At 39.8% G+C, this 20447-nt stretch overlaps 1 protein-coding gene across 4 annotated transcripts in view; it reads right to left on the minus strand.

Annotated features, from left to right (window-relative positions):
- Positions 1-20447, minus strand: part of LOC112809601 (phospholipid-transporting ATPase FetA-like) — a 108679-nt gene that overhangs the window by 19131 nt on the left and 69101 nt on the right. For all 4 annotated transcript variants that reach the window (XM_073881386.1, XM_073881387.1, XM_025852938.2 and 1 more), the window contains 4 exons: positions 10979-11175; positions 7922-8130; positions 7345-7388; positions 206-371 (listed from right to left, as the gene is read on the minus strand). In XM_073881386.1, the coding sequence (XP_073737487.1) occupies positions 206-371; positions 7345-7388; positions 7922-8130; positions 10979-11175 (616 nt within the window). The remainder of the gene's footprint in view (positions 1-205; positions 372-7344; positions 7389-7921; positions 8131-10978; positions 11176-20447) is intronic.

Below are 20447 nucleotides of genomic sequence, written 5' to 3' on the forward strand. Positions count from 1 at the left end.
CTAAGAGGTTGTCTTCTACTTGAGTATCTCCAGTGACTATCCATCACACAGGATACTTGCCTATCCATCCCACTGCTGGACAACGCTCCCTATTAGAAAGCTCTTAGATTAAGTCATTACAAATGATACCAAACCAACCCCAACTGTAGCCATCCTAGATTCTATGACATATTCTCGGTCAATGAGTCCTTGGGCCCCTCCTCACCTTCCACTTTCTCTTCTGACATCACAGTATGACACAATGAGAGTGAGAGGAAAAACAAGTGCACCCAGTGATCTCCCTTTTTCACTGCTTCTACCAAAGTCTTGTCATAAAATGAAAACTTAGGATCAGCCAGTTTGTTGTAGGAGAAGTCGACCTTTTCTGTTTCCTGGAACATATAAGCCAGAACAAACTTCTCAGTGGCAGCCTGACACTTTAAAGAAGGTCTATTTGGGGACAACTTCTGGAATGTGATGAGAACTCTTAAGAGGAGGTTGGGAAGAGAAAATCAAGATAAATGGAGGAGACTCTGGCTGGTTTCTAAGGCCTTTGTAGCTCTGGACCATCCATTCACTTGGGCCAGAAAAGATCTATCCCACAGGAGACATGCTGAACACTGTCTGGCAGACCCTTCTTGCCCCCTTTCTTCCCCAGTTACCCTGAATGACCAATGGCCATTTTCAGGCTCTACTCTTCCAAGTCCCAAATCCATGGTAATCAAACCTGAGGATATGAGGGGGTAATTGCTCCATAATAGTAAATGGTGTCTGGAAAAAATTTTGTCTCTGGCTATCCTCTGTCTGATTTGGGGGCTGGGAAGGGAACTGAGCCCTAAGTACAGTGATATCACTGTGTTGGACTACTTCTATTTAACCCCACAGGTGGCTAGAGAGGAAAACTGCAAGATAGAGGCATGGGTGTATAACAAGGAAGCTTCAGTACATACCTGTTGATCACAGACTTAATTTTAAGCCATTTTACTTGACCTGTCAGCATACCTGGTTCCTTCCTGCCTCTAACCTTCATGGACCTAATATTCACTAATTTTCCTGGCCCCTTTAGATATTGACTCTAATTCTTCATTTCAGCTAGGTTTTTAGTGACCATCTTGGGTAAACATGACTCAATTTGGCCCTGAGACTCTATTGTCCCCATTCTGGAGTGTCATGTTAATAACAGACTTCTCCAATCCATACCAGAACTCTCAAGGATATTTCTCCAGCTCTTTGTAGTTGTGGTGCTACCTGTGCTGGGTCCCGGTATGTCAAGTATAGATATAACTCTCCCGGTTGGTGCTATGTCTGGAAAAGGTAAGTTTGTAGTGAGTTATATTGGATCTTTTCTTTTTTTTTTTTAAGATTTTATTTATTTACTTGAGAGAGAGAGTGAGAGAGAGAGTGAGAGAGAAAAGGAGCAGGAGGAGAAGGAGAAGCAGACTCCCCGCTGAGTGGAGAGCCCAATGCAGGGCTTGATCCTGGGACTCTGGGATCATGACTTGAGCCAAAGGTAGATGCTTAACTGACTGAGCTACCCAGGTGCCCCTATATTGGCTATTTTCTATATCCTATCTAGAAGGCGTTTTGTCATAGCAGTGAGGAAGTATGGTTAGGTCCAGAACCAGGACCCAGACCTGGCCAACCACAGAATCATGGGCTCTGGAAAGTTTGTGGGTTTAGTAATTTAAGAGAATTCATTATGTAGCATCTCCTGAGGCTTTTCTAGAACTGGGCTCTTACACTGGCACACTCTTTGAAACTGGAAGCTGGTGAGTGATGAGAGAAAAGTTGGAGAGGTAGGCATGAGGTAGATCCTGCGTTACCATCCTTTTTTTTTTTTCGAAGATACTTGAAATATGTTTAATAATAAAAGGCCACCAACATTCTCTTTTTATTTTTATTTGCATTTATTCTGCAGAATTTACTCCCAGGCCGTAAGTTTTTGTTTCTTTAGTTTCTTCTGGGATATCTTTTTCTTCTGTGCAACCTCCTCTTCTGGTTTAGGAACAATCTGCTCTTTTTCAGTAAGGATCATCTCAATGTGACAGGGAGAGCTCATGTATGGGTTAATCCAACCATGAGCCCTGTACGTTCTACGCCACATCTTGGGGGCTTTGTTCACCTGGATGTGCTCAATGACCAGATAATCAACATCTAAACCCTTAAGTTCAGCATTACTCTCTGCATTTTTAAGCATGTGCAGTAAAAATTCAGCACTCTTCTTGGGCCACTGACCCTGTGTCCAGCCCCACTGTTTGGCCTGGGCATACCGACCAACTCCACCATTGTAGCGATGGAATGGCACACACTGCTTCTGTAAAGTGATGTCTTTCAGATACTTGGTGGCTTTTCGGATATGCAAACCCTTGATGGCCTGGGCAGTTTCACATGTGTACTTTTTTTTTCTTTTAACAACTTCTTATCAATTCCTTTTACAAAATCTTTTATAATTTTCATCTTTACAGTCATCTGCCATCCCTTCATTGTATCAACCCTTATTTTGTACATATATAAGTCTTTCTTCCTTTAAAATTTTAGCAGGCACTTTCTTCTAACAGACCAAAATATGCCCAAAAGCTACTGTGTGGCACTGATCTATGCACTAGCCGGATCATATTTGATCATATTCTGGTTTTTTTTGTTTTTATCTTTATCTTTTTCCTTTTTTTCTCTCTCTTCTTTCTTTCCCTTTCTTGTCCCCTGGTTTCAGGTCTTTTCTGATTTGTATAGAGTATATTTGCTGGAGACATTGTTAACCTGTTAGCATTCTGTTCTCTCATTCATCAGTTCTCCTCTGGACAAAATGACAAGACGAAAAAAATCACCTCAGCAAAAAGAACAAAAGGTAGTACCATCTGCCAGGGACCTACTCAATACTGACATTAGTACGATGTCGGACCTAGAGTTCAGAATCATGACTTTAAAGATACTAGCTGGGCTTGAAAAAAGCATGGAAGTTATTAGAGAAACACTTTCTGGAGAAATAAAAGAACTAAAATCTAACCAAGTCGAAATCAAAAAGGCTATTAATGAGGTGCAATCAAAAACAGGGGCACTAACTGCTAGGATAAATGAGGCAGAAGAAAGAATCAGCGATATAGAAGACCAAATGATGGAAAATAAAGAGGCTGAGAAAAAGAGAGAGAAACAACTACATATCACGAGGGCAGAATTCAAGAGATAAGCGATACGATAAGACGAAACAACATTAGAATAATTGGGATCCCAGTAGAAGAAGAAAGAGAGAGAGGGGCAGAAGGTATATTGGAGCAAATTATAGCAGAGAACTTCAGTAATGTGGGCAAGGAAACAGGCATCAAAATCCAGGAGGCACAGAGAACCCCTCTCAAAATCAATAAAAATAGGTCAACACCCCGACATCTAATAGTAAAACTTATGAATCTCAGAGACAAAGAGAAAATCCTGAAAGCAGCTCGGGAGAAGAGATATGTAACCTACAGTGGTAGAAACATTAGATTGGCAACAGACCTATCCACAGAGACCTGGCAGGCCAGAAAGGACTGGCATGATATCTTCAGAATACCAAACGAGAAAAATATGCAGCCAAGAATACTATATCCAGCTAGGCTATCATTGAAAATAGAAGAAGAGATAAAAAGCTTCCAGGACAAACAAAAACTAAAGGAATTTGCAAACACAAAACCAGCCCTACAAGAAATAGTGAAAGAGGTCCTTCACATGTGTTCTTAATGTGAACACAAAGATCTAAACCTCTTGATTTACATGATTTCGTAGGGTTTTCTGGGTCAAGCTAATAGCGAACCATTTTCAGAGGTCACCTCAGGCCTCTTAGGGGCAGAGAGCCCTGCGTTACCATCTTATATACAATAGGGAGTCATAGCAATTTTTTTTGCTGGAAGTGATGTGTAATTAGATATGTGTCAGAGAAAGTCCTCTGGTAGCAGCAGAATATACTAGAACTAGCAAGATGAGAAGCACAGAGACCAGTTAGGAGGCTATTCAGTAATTCATAAGAGAAATGATGTAGTGACAATAAATATTAAATTAAGGGAATGGTTTGAAAATATAGGGAGCTAGAATTGATACATGATATGAGAGGTGACAGAGGGAAAGAGTTAAGAATAATTTTATATTTCCTAACTGGGGTCCTGGATAGATGGTAAGATCATTCACTGAGATAGGATACCTGTCAGGAGGAAGTTTTTAACTGGCTGAATTGGAGATACTTGAAGGACTTACAGGTAGTAATGAAAGCAGGCATATATAGTTTTGAGTAAGAGATCTGAGCTATTTTCTAATCTCCCCTTCCAGACAAGTAATGTTTGAGAACATTAGACCTGGCTGCATACAGGAGTGAGGCAGGGCAGGCTTGGAGCTGCAGTACAGCATTATCTGAGAGGCAGCATTCATGGAAAATTCTGAAACCAAAAGCCAAACAAGCAGTTAAGTAAGGGTGAAAGGCAAATCCAGGTACTAGACAATAGGATGGAAACTGGGGATTATCAGGTGAGAGGAAGGGGATTCAGAATGGAGGGTAGAGGTGGTAACTGAGGAAACTCCTTGAGATGCTATGACATAGCCATAATAGTTTTCATAACATATCTTTATTCTTGGCCATGGCTGGGAGGAAACTACAAAGGATTCCTTGGAGGGATGGATTTGGAGGTCATCAGTAAGTAGGTGGTAGTTAAAGCTATGTAAATACATGAGATTATTCAGGGAGACTATACAGATGAGGAAGAGGTTCAGTAAGAGAGCCTTGGAGAACATCAGCCCCTATGGCCAAATTGATGAGAAAAAGCAATTAGACAGAAAGAAAAAACAAGAAGAGAGTTATTTAAAAGAAACCAACAGACAAGAAAACTTTAAGAAAAAGTGGAGTTTATGTGTCAAAATCTGCAGAGAAGTTGGGTAAGCACTTAACAGCAAGTAGTCATTAGTGACCTTGGCTAGGATAGTTTCAGTGGATATGATAGGACAGAGTCTGATTACAGAGAGTTGATTGAAGAATGAAAGAAAGGTGAGGAGTTAGAGACCTCTGTAATTGCCTGTTTACTTATATGTCTGCCAATTCTTTGAAGGTAGGGACATGTCTCTTTTGTTTTTCTCCAACCTTTAGCATTTACTCAAAATCTGACATATGGTTGATACTCAGTATTTTGGACTGATGGAGACAGATAATGGCTAGAGGGTAATGCAAGAATGGTTCTAAGTGCTTTTAAAAAAAATAAAAATAAAAATAAAATATAAAAATTTATTATTAGTGGTTACCTCTGGTTAATGGGCTAAGGGTTATTTTACTATTTTATTTATTCTAACTATGTATTTTATTTTATTTTAAATTAATACTCTTTTTTTAGAATAGTGTTAGGTTTACAGAAAAATTGAGCAGAAGTACAGGAAGTCCCCATATACTCTCTCTCTCTCCTTTCTACTCTGGTTTCTTCTATTAACAAACATCTCACATTAGTGTAGTTCATTTGTTATAATCAATGATCCAATATTGATACATTATTAACTAAATTCTATAGTTTACATTAGAATTCATTCTGCATTGTACAGTTCTATGGGTTTTGAAACATGCATATTGTAATGAATCCACCATGACAGCATCACACAGAATAGTTGCACTGCCCTAAAAATCTCCTGTGCTCCACTCTTCATCTCTCTCTCCACCTCTTCCCAAACCCCTGGCAACCACTGATCTTTTTACTGTCTTTACTGTTTTGCCTTTTCCAGAATGTCATATAGTTGGAATCATACAGTACATGCCTTTTCAGATGGGCTTCTTTCTCTTAGCAATATGTATTTAAAGTTCTTCCCTGGGGCACCTGGGTGGCTCAGTCAGTTAAGCGTCTGCCTTCAGCTCAGGTCATGATCTCAGGGTCCTGGGATCAGCCTTGCATCTGGCTCCCTGCTCATTGGGGAGTCTGTTTCTCCCTCTCCCTCCACCCGCTTGTGCTCTCTCTCTCGCAGATAAATAAATAAAATATTTTTAAAAAGTTCTTCTTTGTGTGTGTGTGTGTGTGTGTGTGTGTGCAGGTGTGTGTGTGTGTGGCTTGACAGCTCATTTCTTTTCACTGCTGCATAACATTCCATTGTATGGATGTATTAAGTATTTTTTTAAAGAAAAGGAAAACGAGTTGAGGGGAAAGAATCACATAAGAAGATAAGTTTCAGATATTAAGAAAGAGAGAACACAGGACTGACTGAGTTTCCTGAAGTAGGAAGGATATGGGAAAAAAATAATTCTCATATGCTTTGGTGGGATTATAAATTGATACAATCTATCTAGAGAGCAATATGGCAATATTAAATTCATTAAAAATGTGGCTACCCTTTGGCCAGCCATTTTCATTTCTAGGACTTTATTCTAAGGAAATAATTATCAGAAGAAGAGACAAAAATGTATGTACCAGGGTGCTTACCACAATGCTATTTAGAATAGCAAAAGAAAATGGAATAAAAATAGGGGATTGGTCAAATAAATTAAGGTATACCAATACAAATGGATATGCCACTCATTCAAAATGATCATGTAGACCTAAATTTACTGACATTGAAAGAAGACAACAATATATGTCAAGTGAATAAAAAGGAAGCTGAAAATAGCATACATGCTATAATACTTCCTCTTTCCTTCCTTTTCTTTCTTTCTTTCTTCCCTTATTTTCTTTCTTCTCCTTCCTCCCTCCCTCTCTTTCATCCATCCATTCGTGTGTCTATCACCAGATATTGATGTATATGTGTGTGCATATACACACATGAAAAATATCTGAAAGAGTATACCCCTAAATTTTACACTGGTTTTCTACAAGGGATTGAGTGGTTTTAACTTTCTTCTTCATGTATTTCTGTACTGTTTGGATTTTTTTTTATAGTGAGCGTAGATTATTTTTTAAACAGAAAGAAACAAGAAAGGTATTTTCATTTTAAAATACAGATTTTAAAAAAGAATTAACCAACAAATGGGAGTTGAGCTATAAAATATGAATAAAACGTGAGGAATTCATGGGGTGCCTGGGTGGCTTAGTCAGGTAAGCATCTGCCTTCAGCTCAGGTCATGATCCCAGAGTCCTAGGATCGACCCCTGCATCAGGCTCCTTGCTCAGTGGGGAGTCTGCTTTTCCCTCTTTCCCCTGCTTGTGTTCTCGCTCTCTCTGACAAATAAATAAAGTCTTTTTATAAAAAAATAAATAAAACAAAAACCCAAATCCCCTCAAATAAACGTAGGCCATTTATATAATGCTTTCTGGTATTATGGGGCCAATAAAAGCTTTACTATTTCAGGAGCTAAGGGACTCCCAATTTGTGTCAAAGATGCTGCTATGCAGCACAGCCTCAGCTCCCACATGCATTTCATAGGGAGCTGTAGTCACTCACCTCAGAGACTTCTACCCTCTGTCCATTCTTGTCATAGATACCACCTGTTGGTAAGGAAACAGAGCAGAGATTTGGCAAGGGTTTTAAAGAAAGGTTTAAATTTTTTTGTTGTGGTAAAATACATATAACATAAAATGTTAACCATTATTGAGTGTACAATTCAGTGGCATTAATTACATTCCTTTGATGACTTCTCTCAAGACTGCTTATTGGTCTGAAGGGGAACCAGGAGATTAGCAGCTTCAATAACATGCTGGTTTCTCCGTTTGATTTAATGAGAGTGAACTGACACTCTCAAGACATCAGGAATTCCTTGAGGACAGAGATTAAGTCTTGTACATCTAGGTATTTCCAATGTCCAACACAATGGATTACCTCTATCAGGTGTTAAATAAATGCTTTTTGGTAAGCAACTAAATGGAGTAGGGGATCTTTGCCTAGTGAACAGAGAAGGCTGGAAAATAAGAGGTAAATGTGAATTTCAGAGGCATATAGATTTAGAGGGAGATTACTCTTGAAAACAATCTGAGAAGTAGAATTTCCCTAGGACTCAGGGAAAGCAGGAAGGCATGCATACCATAGAATATCCCATTAATAGAACACTTATTGAAAATCATGATGTTCTGAGTCAGAGTTCCTGTTTTGTCAGAGAACACATATTTGACCTGGCCAAGCTCCTCATTAAGGGTGGTGGTGCGAGCCTGTGCTGGTGTGTTCTTTGGTGCACAAAACATCTTCCGATCCCAGTTGATATAGTAACTGTTGCCCAATCTTATTATCTCAACACTATGAAGAAAGCAAGAAAAAAAGGGTCCTGGGTCAGAACAGATCAAATACATCATCCTAGTTTCTTTCTTAACAGTCGTGTGACAGGTCAGGGTGAGCACCTGAAAATCAGAATATCTTCCTTGGGAACCTACCATGGATTTTGAAGGACCCTTCCCACCAGCCAACCCTATGTTATTCTGATTTTGACCATTATCATTCAGGGCTTTACCACCCGAGACATACTTGATTAATTTTGCTGAGGCATAACTCCTTTTCATTCTTTCTTCTTCCAAAACATACCCAGGAAAAGTAAAATATTTTGAATTTCTGCAGTAATGCAAGGCCTGACAGCATTAAGAACTAACTAATAAAAGGCTGCCCAGGTTTAATTAGAGGATTACTGTGGCTGTCATGTAAATCCCCGGGTGAGGAAGAGAGAGAAATTTGAAACACTCAGAAGCTTCTTTGTTTCAGAAGAGGGAAGGATCTGTGAAAATCAGAAACAGCTTATACAGAAGCTGACCTTCTGATAAATTTCCTGGCAGCTGTCTGTGGGGTAGCTTCTCCCTCACCCCCACCCCCAATAGTGTCCTCTTCACTTTATCTGAATTTTCCCTATTGCCTTCTGTTACAGGTAAGGTATATTATAGATTCTTTATGGTTAACAAGCATCTTCATTTTAACACGGGAAGATTTTTAAGGGGCCTCCTTCCTATCATCATTCATGCTTAATGGGTGTTAGTTTAGGTTGCTTCTAAGAGACAGCTGCATTGAGCAACATAGATTTTTTTTATTTCAGGTGAGGTTGGAGGGCTCTAGCCCACATTATTGACTACTAGACCTCATGCACTGAATCTTGATCCCTCCCTTCCTTTGCCATACTAACCAACATAGCAATTTCTCTAAACCCAAACATTTAGTCATATTATTTCTATCCTTAGAAAGGTCTTTCCTGCTTTTAGGATAAAATCCAAACTGCTTGGCCTGGCATTTAAGGTTCTCCTGGATCTGATGCTAAATTACCATCCAACACTTTGCCCTAGACCACTCACTGTTCTCTGACCAGATCAAGCTTTTAAAAAAACACCAAACCTGGGGCGCCTGGGTGGCTCAGTTGGTTAAGCGACTGCCTTCGGCTCAGGTCATGATCCTGGAGTCCCGGGATTGAGTCCCGCATCGGGCTCCCTGCTCAGCGAGGAGCCTGCTTCTCCCTCTAACCCTCCCCCCTCTAACCCTCCCCCCTCTCATGTACTCTCTCTCTCTTTCTCACTCTCTCAAAATAAATAAATAAATCTTTAAAAAAAAATAAAAAACACCAGACCTTCATACATGCTGAATACATGCTGATCTTCTGTTTGCAATATTGTTTTGCTATTTTGTACTTCGTGAATTTTACTCTTTTCTCAAATACCAGTTTGATTATTACTTTTTCTTTTTTTTTTTTAAGATTTTATTTATTTATTTGAGAGAGAGAATGAGATAGAGAGAGAGCATGAGAGGGGAGAGGGTCAGAGGGAGAAGCAGACTCCCCGCCGAGCAGGGAGCCCGATGCGGGACCCGATCCCAGGACTCCAGGATCATGACCTGAGCCGAAGGCAGTCGTCCAACCAACTGAGCCACCCAGGCGCCCAATTATTACTTTTTCTGTAAATCCCCAAGGCACTTGGGCTAGAATCAACCCATTCTTTTTCTAGTCTCCCATAGCATTCCCATATATATTCCTATTACATCATTTTCCATATTGTACCATAATTATTTAAGTATCTGTTTCCACGGCTATGTTATGAGCTTATCTAGAGAAACAGCTGTCTTGTTATTCATGTTCCTATTTCTAGCACCTAATATAGTGCTTGGCACATAGTAGGTGCCCAATAAATATATAATTAATAAAATAATTTAGTCACTTAGGGTGCTTTTCACGTTGGAATCTCCCAGTGCAGGGTTTAGGAAACTTGGGAAGAAGGATGCGAAAATGTGTCTGGGTGTGCATGTGTGAAAGGGAATGATGAAAACAAAAAGGAGAGCAAAGATTTATTTTACCTATTTCAAATTTTTGTCCATGCAAAAGAGGAGGAAACATCCTTTTCTTCGCTAACTTTTAGAAACCAGAACTTAGGTCATAATTATACCTATTTACCATTTGCCACATTGTTTCTATGGGAAAACAAATTGTAAGTTCTGATTAACTGATTTACAAATGAATGTTTGGAACCTATCTCTTTGATTAACTAGGGGCTGCCTGGCTTGAGCTTCAGGATCACCAAATTTGTGTGCATTTTTTCTAATTATTGCATATGTTTAATATGTCTTATTTCATCATTTACATTAAAAGCCATTTGAGGGTAGGGATGATTTTCTTTTTGTATAACTCACATAGTATCTAGTACAGTATTCTGGATATGGAAAGCACTTACACAATCTCTAGGCATTTTTTTTTTAAACACTTGGACAAGAAGTTTGGCAGTTTCTTATCCTTTTTTTTTTTAAGATTTATTTATTTATTTGAGAGAGAGAGAGAGCATGCAAGAGCAAGCATAAGTGGGAGGGTCAGAGGGAGAGGGAGAGAGAGAATCCCAAGTGTACTCTGTGCTGAGTGCAGAGCCAGATGCGGGGCTCAATCTTGGGACCATGAGATCATGACCTGAGCTGAAACCAAGAGTTGGACACTTAACTGACTGCACCACCCAGGCACCCCTATCTCTAGACATTTCTCAGAGTGTTTTGTACACTGGGCACTGTGGGAAGTAAAGAGTTGAAGAGCACACAATCTATGCTTTCTAAACATTCACACTCTATTTGGGGAGTTAAGCAGAAAGTATAAAGTCAGTTCCTCCCCCTATAACACAAAGTAGTCAAAAAAGCCTACCTGACATAAAGGGAAATGGGCACCATAGTGTTGAGAATAATGAAGTAGGACCAGAATATGAGGACAGCAGAGCCAACTGATGAAGACACATATTCTTTCCATGGCAGAAAATCCTGGAAGTAGTAGCCTTTATTGTTCTCCCAAATGCCATGCCCAATTGCTAGGATAAAACACATGCTGCCTAAAAACAGGAAAATCTGAAAATCAAAAAAATAATTAAATTAACATTTCATCCAAGGCATGTGCTGCTTCAGACCTACCTTTTCCAAAAGGAAAAGACTTATCTCTCAACAAACTTCTCTCTGTTCTTGGAGGTCAGGGGGGCCCCATAGTTCATAGGCTCTAAACAGTACTACACAGACAGAAAAAAAAAAGCCCAGCAGGAGCCATCCTTGGGATTTTGAAGGAAAATAAAAGTAACTAAACTATATTAAATACTAATTATCAGGAACTGTGCCAAGTACTTTACATATGTTATTTAATTTAATATTTATAAAACCTCTCTTTTAGTAATAGATGAGGAAATTGATATTAAGAGTAGAAAAGTATTTTGCCTCAAGTCACTTAGCTACTAACTAGCATGGAGCCCAATGTGGGACTCAATCTCACGACCCTGAGATCATGACCTGAGCCAAAACCAAGAGTTAGCTGCTTAACTGACTGTATCACCCAGTTGCCCCTAAAGATGATACCTTCTTACTCAAGATTATGGTTCTAGATAATCTCAACCTGCCATCAGGTTGAGAGAGAAAAGGGCATAGAAGGACAAGGAAGCAAAAAAGACAAATTTGAGAAATGTTTAGAAAAGAAGTTTGGGAAGAGGAGATAATCTTCCTGAACTCATTTTACAAGGCCAGCATTACCCTGGTAGCAAAGCCAGAAGAGGACACTACAAGAAAAGAAAACAGTAAGCCAATATCCTTGATGAATATAGATGCAAAACTTCTCAACAAAATACTAGCAAACCAAATTCAACAACACATGAAAAGGATTATACACTGTGATCAACTGGGTTTTAGATATTAATGAAAGAAAATGGAGACATAAATAAATGGAAAGATATTCTATGTTCATGGGTTGGAGCAGTAAACATTATTAAATGCTTATACTACCCAAAGCTATCTATAGATTCAATGTAATCCCTATCAAGATTACAATGACATTTTATTTTTTTTTGCAGAAATAGAAAGAATAATTCTAAAATTTCTATGGAACCCTGAAAAACCCTGAATAGCCAAAGTAATCTTGAGAAAGAAAACAAAGCTGGATGCATCGTATGTCCTCATTTCAAACTATATTACAAAGCTATACTAATCAAAACAGTATGGGGGCACCTGGGTGGCTCAGTTGTTAAGCGGCTGCCTTTGGCTTAGGTCATGATCCCAGGGTCCTGGGATTGAGCCCCACATCGGGCTCCTTGCTCAGTGGGGAGCCTGCTTCTCCCCTGACTTCCACTTCCCCTGCTTGTGCTTGCTCTCTCCCTCTCTCTCTCTCTGTGTCAAATAAATAAAATCTTAAAACAAAAAACAACAGTATGATACTGTTATAAACACAGACATATACACCAATGGAACAGAATCAAGAGTCCAGAGATAAACCCATGCACATATGGCCAACTGATACTGGACAAGGGAGGCAAGAATACTCAATGGAGAAAAGACAGACTCTTCAATAAATGGTGCTGGAAAAACTAGGTACTCACAAGCAAAAGGATGAAACTGGATCCCTATCTTATACCTCTCACAAAAATTTATTCAAAATGGATTAAAGGCTTAAATGTAAAACCTGAAACCATAAACCTCCTAGGAAAAAAACAGAGAAAAAGCTCTTTGACAACAGTTTGGCAATGATTTTATGGATGTGACAACCAAAAAGCACAAGCAACAAAGCAAAAATAAACAAGTGGGATTACATCAAATTAAAGGCTTCTGCACAACAAAAGAAATAATCAACAAATAAAAAGGCAATCTATGGAGTGAGAGAAGATATTTACAAACCATTTATCTGATAAGAGGTTAATATCTAAAATACATATGGAAGTCATGCAACTCAATAGCAAATAGCAAAAAAGCAAATAATTGGATTAAAAAATGGGCAAAGGACCTAAAGAGAGGCTTTAGGGCAAAGGACCTAAAAAGAGGCTTCTTTTTTTAATTAAAAAAATTTTTTTTTTAATTTTATTTATCTATGTAAGAGAGAGACTACACACACACAAGTGGCGGGGGGGTGAGGAGCAGAGGGAGAGGGAGAAGCAGATTTCCCACTGAGCAGAGGGCCTGAAGCAGGGCTCCATCCCAGGACACTGAGATCATGACCTGAGCTGAAGGTAGCCACTTAAGTGACTGAGCCATCCAGGCACCCTGATAATAGGTTTCAAATATTTATTTCATATTTAGATTTCAAATGCCCAAAAGGTGCGTGAAAAGATACTCAACATCACTAATTATCAGGGAAATGCAAATCAAAACCACAATGAGATGTCACCTTAGAAAGGCTATAATCGGCACATACACACACGCACTGCACAGATTTCCAGTATCAACGCATCTTGATAGAAATGAAGGACTCCAAGAGATGAGAGAGTCATGGACAACAGGTCTTTAATAGATTACTGAAATTATAAATTCACATCCACAGTGGTTTCATGTTGACAGATTTCATATTTTGAAAGCTTGAGATATTTTATAATGAAACATGCCATGTGGAAACTTTGAAGCATAGAATTCTGCCAAACACCTGAATAAAGAATTCCTTACCTGGTATGTAAGAGACTTCTCACTACCACCATGACAAACCAGGAGAAGTGGGCCCACCTTAGTCCCTCAGAATTTTCTCAACTTCAGAAATATGCTGAGTGTTTAATCTAGACTTCAAGCTCTGTCACACAGGGACCTGTCACACTATTTGGTTAAGAAGTAAATTATACTGAACGGGGGGGTGGAGCAAGATGGCGGAGGAGTAGGAGACCTGGATTTCGTCTGGTCCCAGGAATTCAGCTGGATAGGGATCAAACCATTCTGAACACCTATGAACTCAACAGGAGATTGAAGAAAAGAACAGCAACAACTCTCTGAACAGAAAAGCGACCACTTACTGGAAGGTAGGACATGCGGAGAAGTGAATCCGAGGCGATATTCAGGAGGATAGACGGTGGGGGAGGGGGCCTCTGTAGGCCGCTTCTGGCAAGTGAGAGCAGCGGAGCACAAAATCGGAACTTTTAGAAGTCGGATCCACTGAAGGATCTCCAGTGGCTAAGCTGGGGGTGGAACCCTCGCGGGACAGTGTGGTCTCAGGACCCTCGGGGTCACAGAAAGACTGGGGGTGCCTGAGTGTGGCAGAGCTCCCAGGTATCGGTGCGGGGAAGCCGGCCACAGAGATGGAGCTGAGGTGCGGGGTCTCAGCTCGGGGTTGCCATAAACCGTGATCCGCGGCACAGTCGGGCCACTGCTCTTCCAGCAGGGACCCAACAAGCGGCAGATCCGGGGAGACTCCCCTTCCTCCCCCGGGAGGAGCGGCGTGGGAGCACACCGCAGGGATCTGCTGGGTTTGGAGACTCCACACGGAGGCAGGTGCCAGAGATAGAAATGCTCGGTCACAGGCCGGGTGAGCACGGAGTGCGGCTGGAGACCGGGGACACGGGAGTGACTGACTGCTTTTCTCTGGGGGTGCACTGAGAAGTGGGGACCCAAGTTCTCGGCTCCTCTGGGGCAGAGATTGGGAGGTCGCCATTTTCACTCTCGTCCTCCAAAGCCAAACGGAAAGTGTGCAGGGAACAGAAGCTCCCGAGAGCAAACCCGAGCAGATTATTTAGCCCAGACCAGCAAGGGTGGGGCAATTCCGCCTCCGGCAAAGACATTTGGGAACCACCACTACAGGCCGCTCCCCCAGAAGATGAGCAAGAACCGCCAGCCAAGACCAAGCTTACCGATCAAGGAGAACGGCAGAACTCCAGCGCTAGGGGGATACTGCACAAAGAATTCATGGCTTTTTTTTACCATGATTCTTTAGTCTTTCAAAGTTAATTTTTTTAACTTTTTTTTTTGAATTTTTCTTTTTCCCTTTTTCAACCAACATCTTATCAATCCCTTTTTTAAAAAACATTTTTATTTTTCATTTTTAGAGTCATATTCTATCCCTTCATAGTAGTTACCCTTACTTTTGGCATATATATAAGTTGTTCTCTCTTTAAAAATTTTGAGATACAGTTTCTTCTAACAGATCAAAATATACCCTAAATCTCTAGTGTATGGCTTTGTTCTAGTCTCCTGCCTGATCACATTCTCTCCCTTTTCTCTTCTTTTTTTTTTAAATCCTCTTCTTTCTTTTTTCAAACTTCTTATCAATTCCTTTTATAGAATCTTTTATAATTTTCTTCTTTACAGTCATATTCCATCCCTTCATTGTATTAACCCTTATTTTTGTACATATATAAGTTTTTCTTTCTTTAAAATTTTGGGAGGCACTTTCTTCTAACAGACCAAAATATGCCCAAAATCTAGTGTGTGGCACTGATCTATGCACCAGCCTGATCATATTTGATCATATTCTGTTTTTTTTTGTTTTGTTCATTTTTATCTTTTTCTTTTCCTATTTTTCTTTTTCTTTTTTCTTTCTTTCCCTTTCTTGTCCCCCGGTTTCAGTTCTTTTCTGATTTGTTTAGAGTATATTTTCTGGGGACGTTGTTACCCTGTTAGCATTTTGTTCTCTCATTCATCAGTTCTCTGGACAAAATGACAAGACAGAAAAAATCACCCCAACAAAAAGAACAAGAGGCAGTACCGACTGCCAGGGACCTACTCAATACGGACATTAGTACGATGTCGGAACTAGAGTTCAGAATCATGACTTTAAAGATACTAGCTGGGCTTGAAAAAAACATGGAAGTTATCAGAGAAACTCTTTCTGGAGAAATAAAAGAACTAAAATCTAACCAAATTGAAATCAAAAAGGCTATTAATGAGATGCAATAAAAAATGGGGGCTCTAACTGTTAGGATAAATGAGGCAGAAGAGAGAATTAGCAATATAGAAGACCAAATGATGGAAAATAAAGAAGCTGAGAAAAAGAGAGATAAACAACTACTGGATCACGAGGGCAGAATTCGAGAGATAAGTGATACCATAAGATGAAACAACATTAGAATAATTGGAATCCCAGAAGAAGAAGAAAGAGAGAGGGGGGCAGAAGGTATATTGGAGCAAATTATAGCAGAGAACTTCCCTAATTTGGGGAAGGAAACAGGCACCAAAATCCAGGAGGCACAGAGAACCCCTCTCAAAATCAATAAAAATAGGTCAACACCCCAACATCTAACAGTAAAACTTATGAGTCTCAGAGACAAAGAGAAAATCCTGAAAGCAGCTCGGGAGAAGAGATATGTAACCTACAATGGTAGAAACATTAGATTGGCAACAGACCTATCCACAGAGACCTGGCAGGCCAGAAAGGACTGGCATGATATCTTCAGAGCACTAAACGAGAAAAATATGCAGCCAAGAATACTATAACCAGCTAGGCTGTCATTGAAAATAGAAGGAGAGATAAAAAGCTTCCAGGACAAACAAAAACTAAAGGAATTTGCAAACACGAAACCAGCCCTACAAGAAATATTGAAAGGGGTCCTCTAAGCAAAGAGAAAGCCTAAAAGCAACACAGACCAGAAAGGAACACAGACAACATACAGTAACAGTCACCTTACAGGCAATACAATGGCACTAAATTCGTATCTTTCAATAGTTACCCTGGGGCACCTGGGTGGCTCAGTTGGTTAAGCGACTGCCTTCAGCTCAGGTCATGATCCTGGAGTCCCAGGATTGAGTCCTGCATTGGGCTCCCTGCTCAGTGGGGAGTCTGCTTCTCCCTCTGACCCTCCCCCCTCTCATGTGCTCTCTCTCTCTCTCAAATAAATAAATAAAATCTTTAAAAAAATAGTTATCCTGAATGTAAATGGGCTAAATGCCCCAATCAAAAGACACAGGCTATCAGATAGGATAAAAAACCAGACCCCTCGATATGCTGTCTGCAAGAGACTCATTTTAGACCCAAAGACACCCCCAGATTGAAAGTGAAGGGGTGGAAAACCATTTACCATGCTAATGGACACCAAAGGAAAGCTGGGGTGGCAATCCTTATATCAGACAAATTAGAGTTTAAACCAAACACTGTCATAAGAGATGAGGAAGGACACTATATTGTACTTAAAGGGTCTATCCAACAAGAAGATCTAACAATTGTAAATATCAATGCCCCTAACATGGGAGCAGCCAATTATATAAGGCAATTAATAACAAAAGCAAAGAAACACATCGACAACAATACAATAATAGTGGGGGACTTTAACACCCCCCTCACTGAAATGGACAGATCATCTAAGCAAAAGATCAACAAGGAAATAAAGACTTTAAATGACACACTGGACCAAATGGACTTCACAGACATATTCAGAACATTCCATCCCAAAGCAACAGAATACACATTCTTCTCTAGTGCCCATGGAACATTCTCCAGAATAAATCACATCCTAGGTCACAAATCAGGTCTCAACTGGTACCAAAAGATTGGGATCACTCCCTGCATATTTTCAGACCACAATGCTTTGAAACTAGAACTCAATCACAAGAGGAAATTTGGAAAGAACTCAAATACATGGAGGCTAAAGAGCATTCTACTAAAGAATGAATGGGTCAACCAGGAAATTAAAGAAGAATTAAAAAAAAATTCATGGAAACAAATGAAAATGAAAACACAACCGTTCAAAATCTTTGGGATACATCAAAGGCAGCCCTAAGAGGAAAGTATATAGCAATAAAAGCCTTTCTCAAGAAACAGGAAAGGTCTCAAATACACAACCTAACCCTACACCTAAAGGAGCTGGAGAAAGAACAGCAAATAAAGCCTAAACCCAGCAGGAGAAGAGAAATGATAAAGATCAGAGCAGAAATCAATGAAATAGCAACCAAAAGAACAGTAGAACAGATCAACAAAACAAGGAGCTGATTCTTTGAAAGAATGAACAAGATTGATAAACCCCTGGCCAGACTTCCCAAAAAGAAAAGAGAAATGACCCAAATCAACAATCATGAATGAAAGAGGAGAGATCACAACCAACACCAAAGAAATACAAACAATTATAAGAACATATTATGAGCAACTGTATGCCAGCAAATTAGATAATCTGGAAGAAATGGAGGCATTCCTAGAGATGTATCAACTACCAAAACTGAACCAGGAAGAAATAGAAAACCTGGACAGGCCTATAACTACTAAGGAAATTGAAGCAGTCATCAAAAATCTCCCAACAAACAAACGCCCAGGGCCAGATGGCTTCCCAGGGTAATTCTACCAAACATTTAAAGAAGAATTAATACCTGTTCTTTTGAAACTGTTCCAAAAAATAAAAATGGAAGGAAAACTTCCAAACTTGTTTTATGAGGCCACAATTACCTTGATCCCCAAACCAGACAAAGACCCCATCAAAAAGGAGAATTACAGACTAATATCCTTGATGAACACGGATGCAAAAATTCTCACCAAAATACTAGCCAATAGGATCCAACAGTACATTAAAAGGATTATTCACCACGACCAAGAGGGATTTATCCCTGGGCGGCAAGGTTGGTTCAACAACCGCAAATCAATCAATGTAATACAATACATTAATAAAAGAAAGAACAAGAACCCTATGATCCTCTCAATAGATGCAGAAAAAGCATTTGACAAAGTACAGCATCCTTTCTTGATCAAAACTCTTCAGAGTATAGGCATAGAGGGTACATACATCAATATCATAAAAGCCATCTATGAAAAACCCATAGCGAATATCATTCTCAATGGGGAAACGTGAGAGCTTTCCCCCTAAGGTCAGGAACGCGGCAGGGATGTCCACTCTCACCACTGCTATTCAACATAGTATTAGAAGTCCTAGCCACAGCAATCAGACAACAAAAAGAAATAAAAGGCATCCAAATCGGCAAAGAAGAAGTCAAACTCTCACTGTTTGCAGATGATATGATACTTTATGTTGAAAACCCAAAAGACTCCACCCTAAAACTGCTAGAACTCATACAGGAATTCAGTAAAGTGGCAGGATATAAAATCAATGCACAGAAATCAGTGGCATTCCTATACACCAACAACAAGACAGAAGAGAGAGAAATTAAGGAGTTGATCCCATATACAATTGCACCCAAAACCATAAGATACCTAGGAATAAATCTAACCAAAGAGGCAAAGAATCTGTACTCAGAAAACTATAAAATACTCATGAAAGAAATTGAGGAAGACACAAAGAAATGGAAAAACATTCCATGCTCATGGATTGGAAGAACAAATATTGTGAAGATATCAATGCTAACTAGAGCAATCTACACATTCAATGCAATCCCCATCAAAATACCATCCACTTTTTTCAAAGAAATGGAATAAATAATCCTAAAACTTGTAAGGAAGCAGAAGAGACCCCGAATAGCCAGAAGAATGTTGAAAAAGAAAAGCAAAGCCGGCGGCATCACAATTCTGGACTTCAAGCTCTATTACAAAGCTGTCATCATCAAGACAGTATGGTACTGGCACAAAAACAGACACATAGATCAATGGAACAGAATAGAGAGCCCAGAAATGGACCCTCAACTCTATGGTCAACTCATCTTTGACAAAGCAGGAAAGAATTTCCAATGGAAAAAAGACAGTCTCTTCAACAAATGGTGTTGGGAAAATTGGGCAGCCACATGCAGAAGAATGAAACTGGACCACTTCCTTACACCACACACAAAAATAGACTCAAAATGGTTGAAAGACCTAAATGTGAGAAAGGAGTCCATCAACATCCTAAAGGAGAACACAGGCAGCAACCTCTTCGACCTCAGCCGCAGAGACTTCTTCCTAGAAACATTGCCAAAGGCAAGGGAAGCAAGGGCAAAAATGAACTATTGGGACCTCATCAAGATAAAAAGCTTTTGCACAGCAAAAGAAACAGTCAACAAAACCAAAAGACAACCGACAGAATGGGAGAAGATATTTGCAAATGACATATCAGACAAACGGCTAGTATCCAAAATCTATAAAGAACTTCTTAAACTCAACACCCAAAGAACAAATGATCCAATCAAGAAATGGGCAGAAGACATGAACAGACATTTTTCCAAAGAAGACATCCAAATGGTCAACAGACACATGAAAAAGTGCTCAACATCGCTCGGCATCAGGGAAATCCAAATCAAAACCTCAATGAGATTATCACCTCACACCAGTCAGAATGGCTAAAATTAACAAGTCAGGAAATGACAGATGTTGGCAGGGATGCAGAGAAAGGGGAACCCTCCTACACTGTTGGTGGGAATGCAAGCTGGTGCAGCCACTCTGGAAAACAGTATGGAGGTTCCTCAAAAAGTTGAAAATAGAGCTACCATACGATCCAGCAATTGCACTACTGGGTATTTACCCCAAAGATACAAATGTAGGGATCCGAAGG

The sequence above is a fragment of the Callorhinus ursinus genome, unplaced genomic scaffold (genome assembly GCF_003265705.2).
Source record: "Callorhinus ursinus isolate GAN/ISIS: 27379988/994484 unplaced genomic scaffold, GSC_fseal_2.0 scaffold42, whole genome shotgun sequence".
NCBI lineage: Eukaryota > Metazoa > Chordata > Mammalia > Carnivora > Otariidae > Callorhinus > Callorhinus ursinus.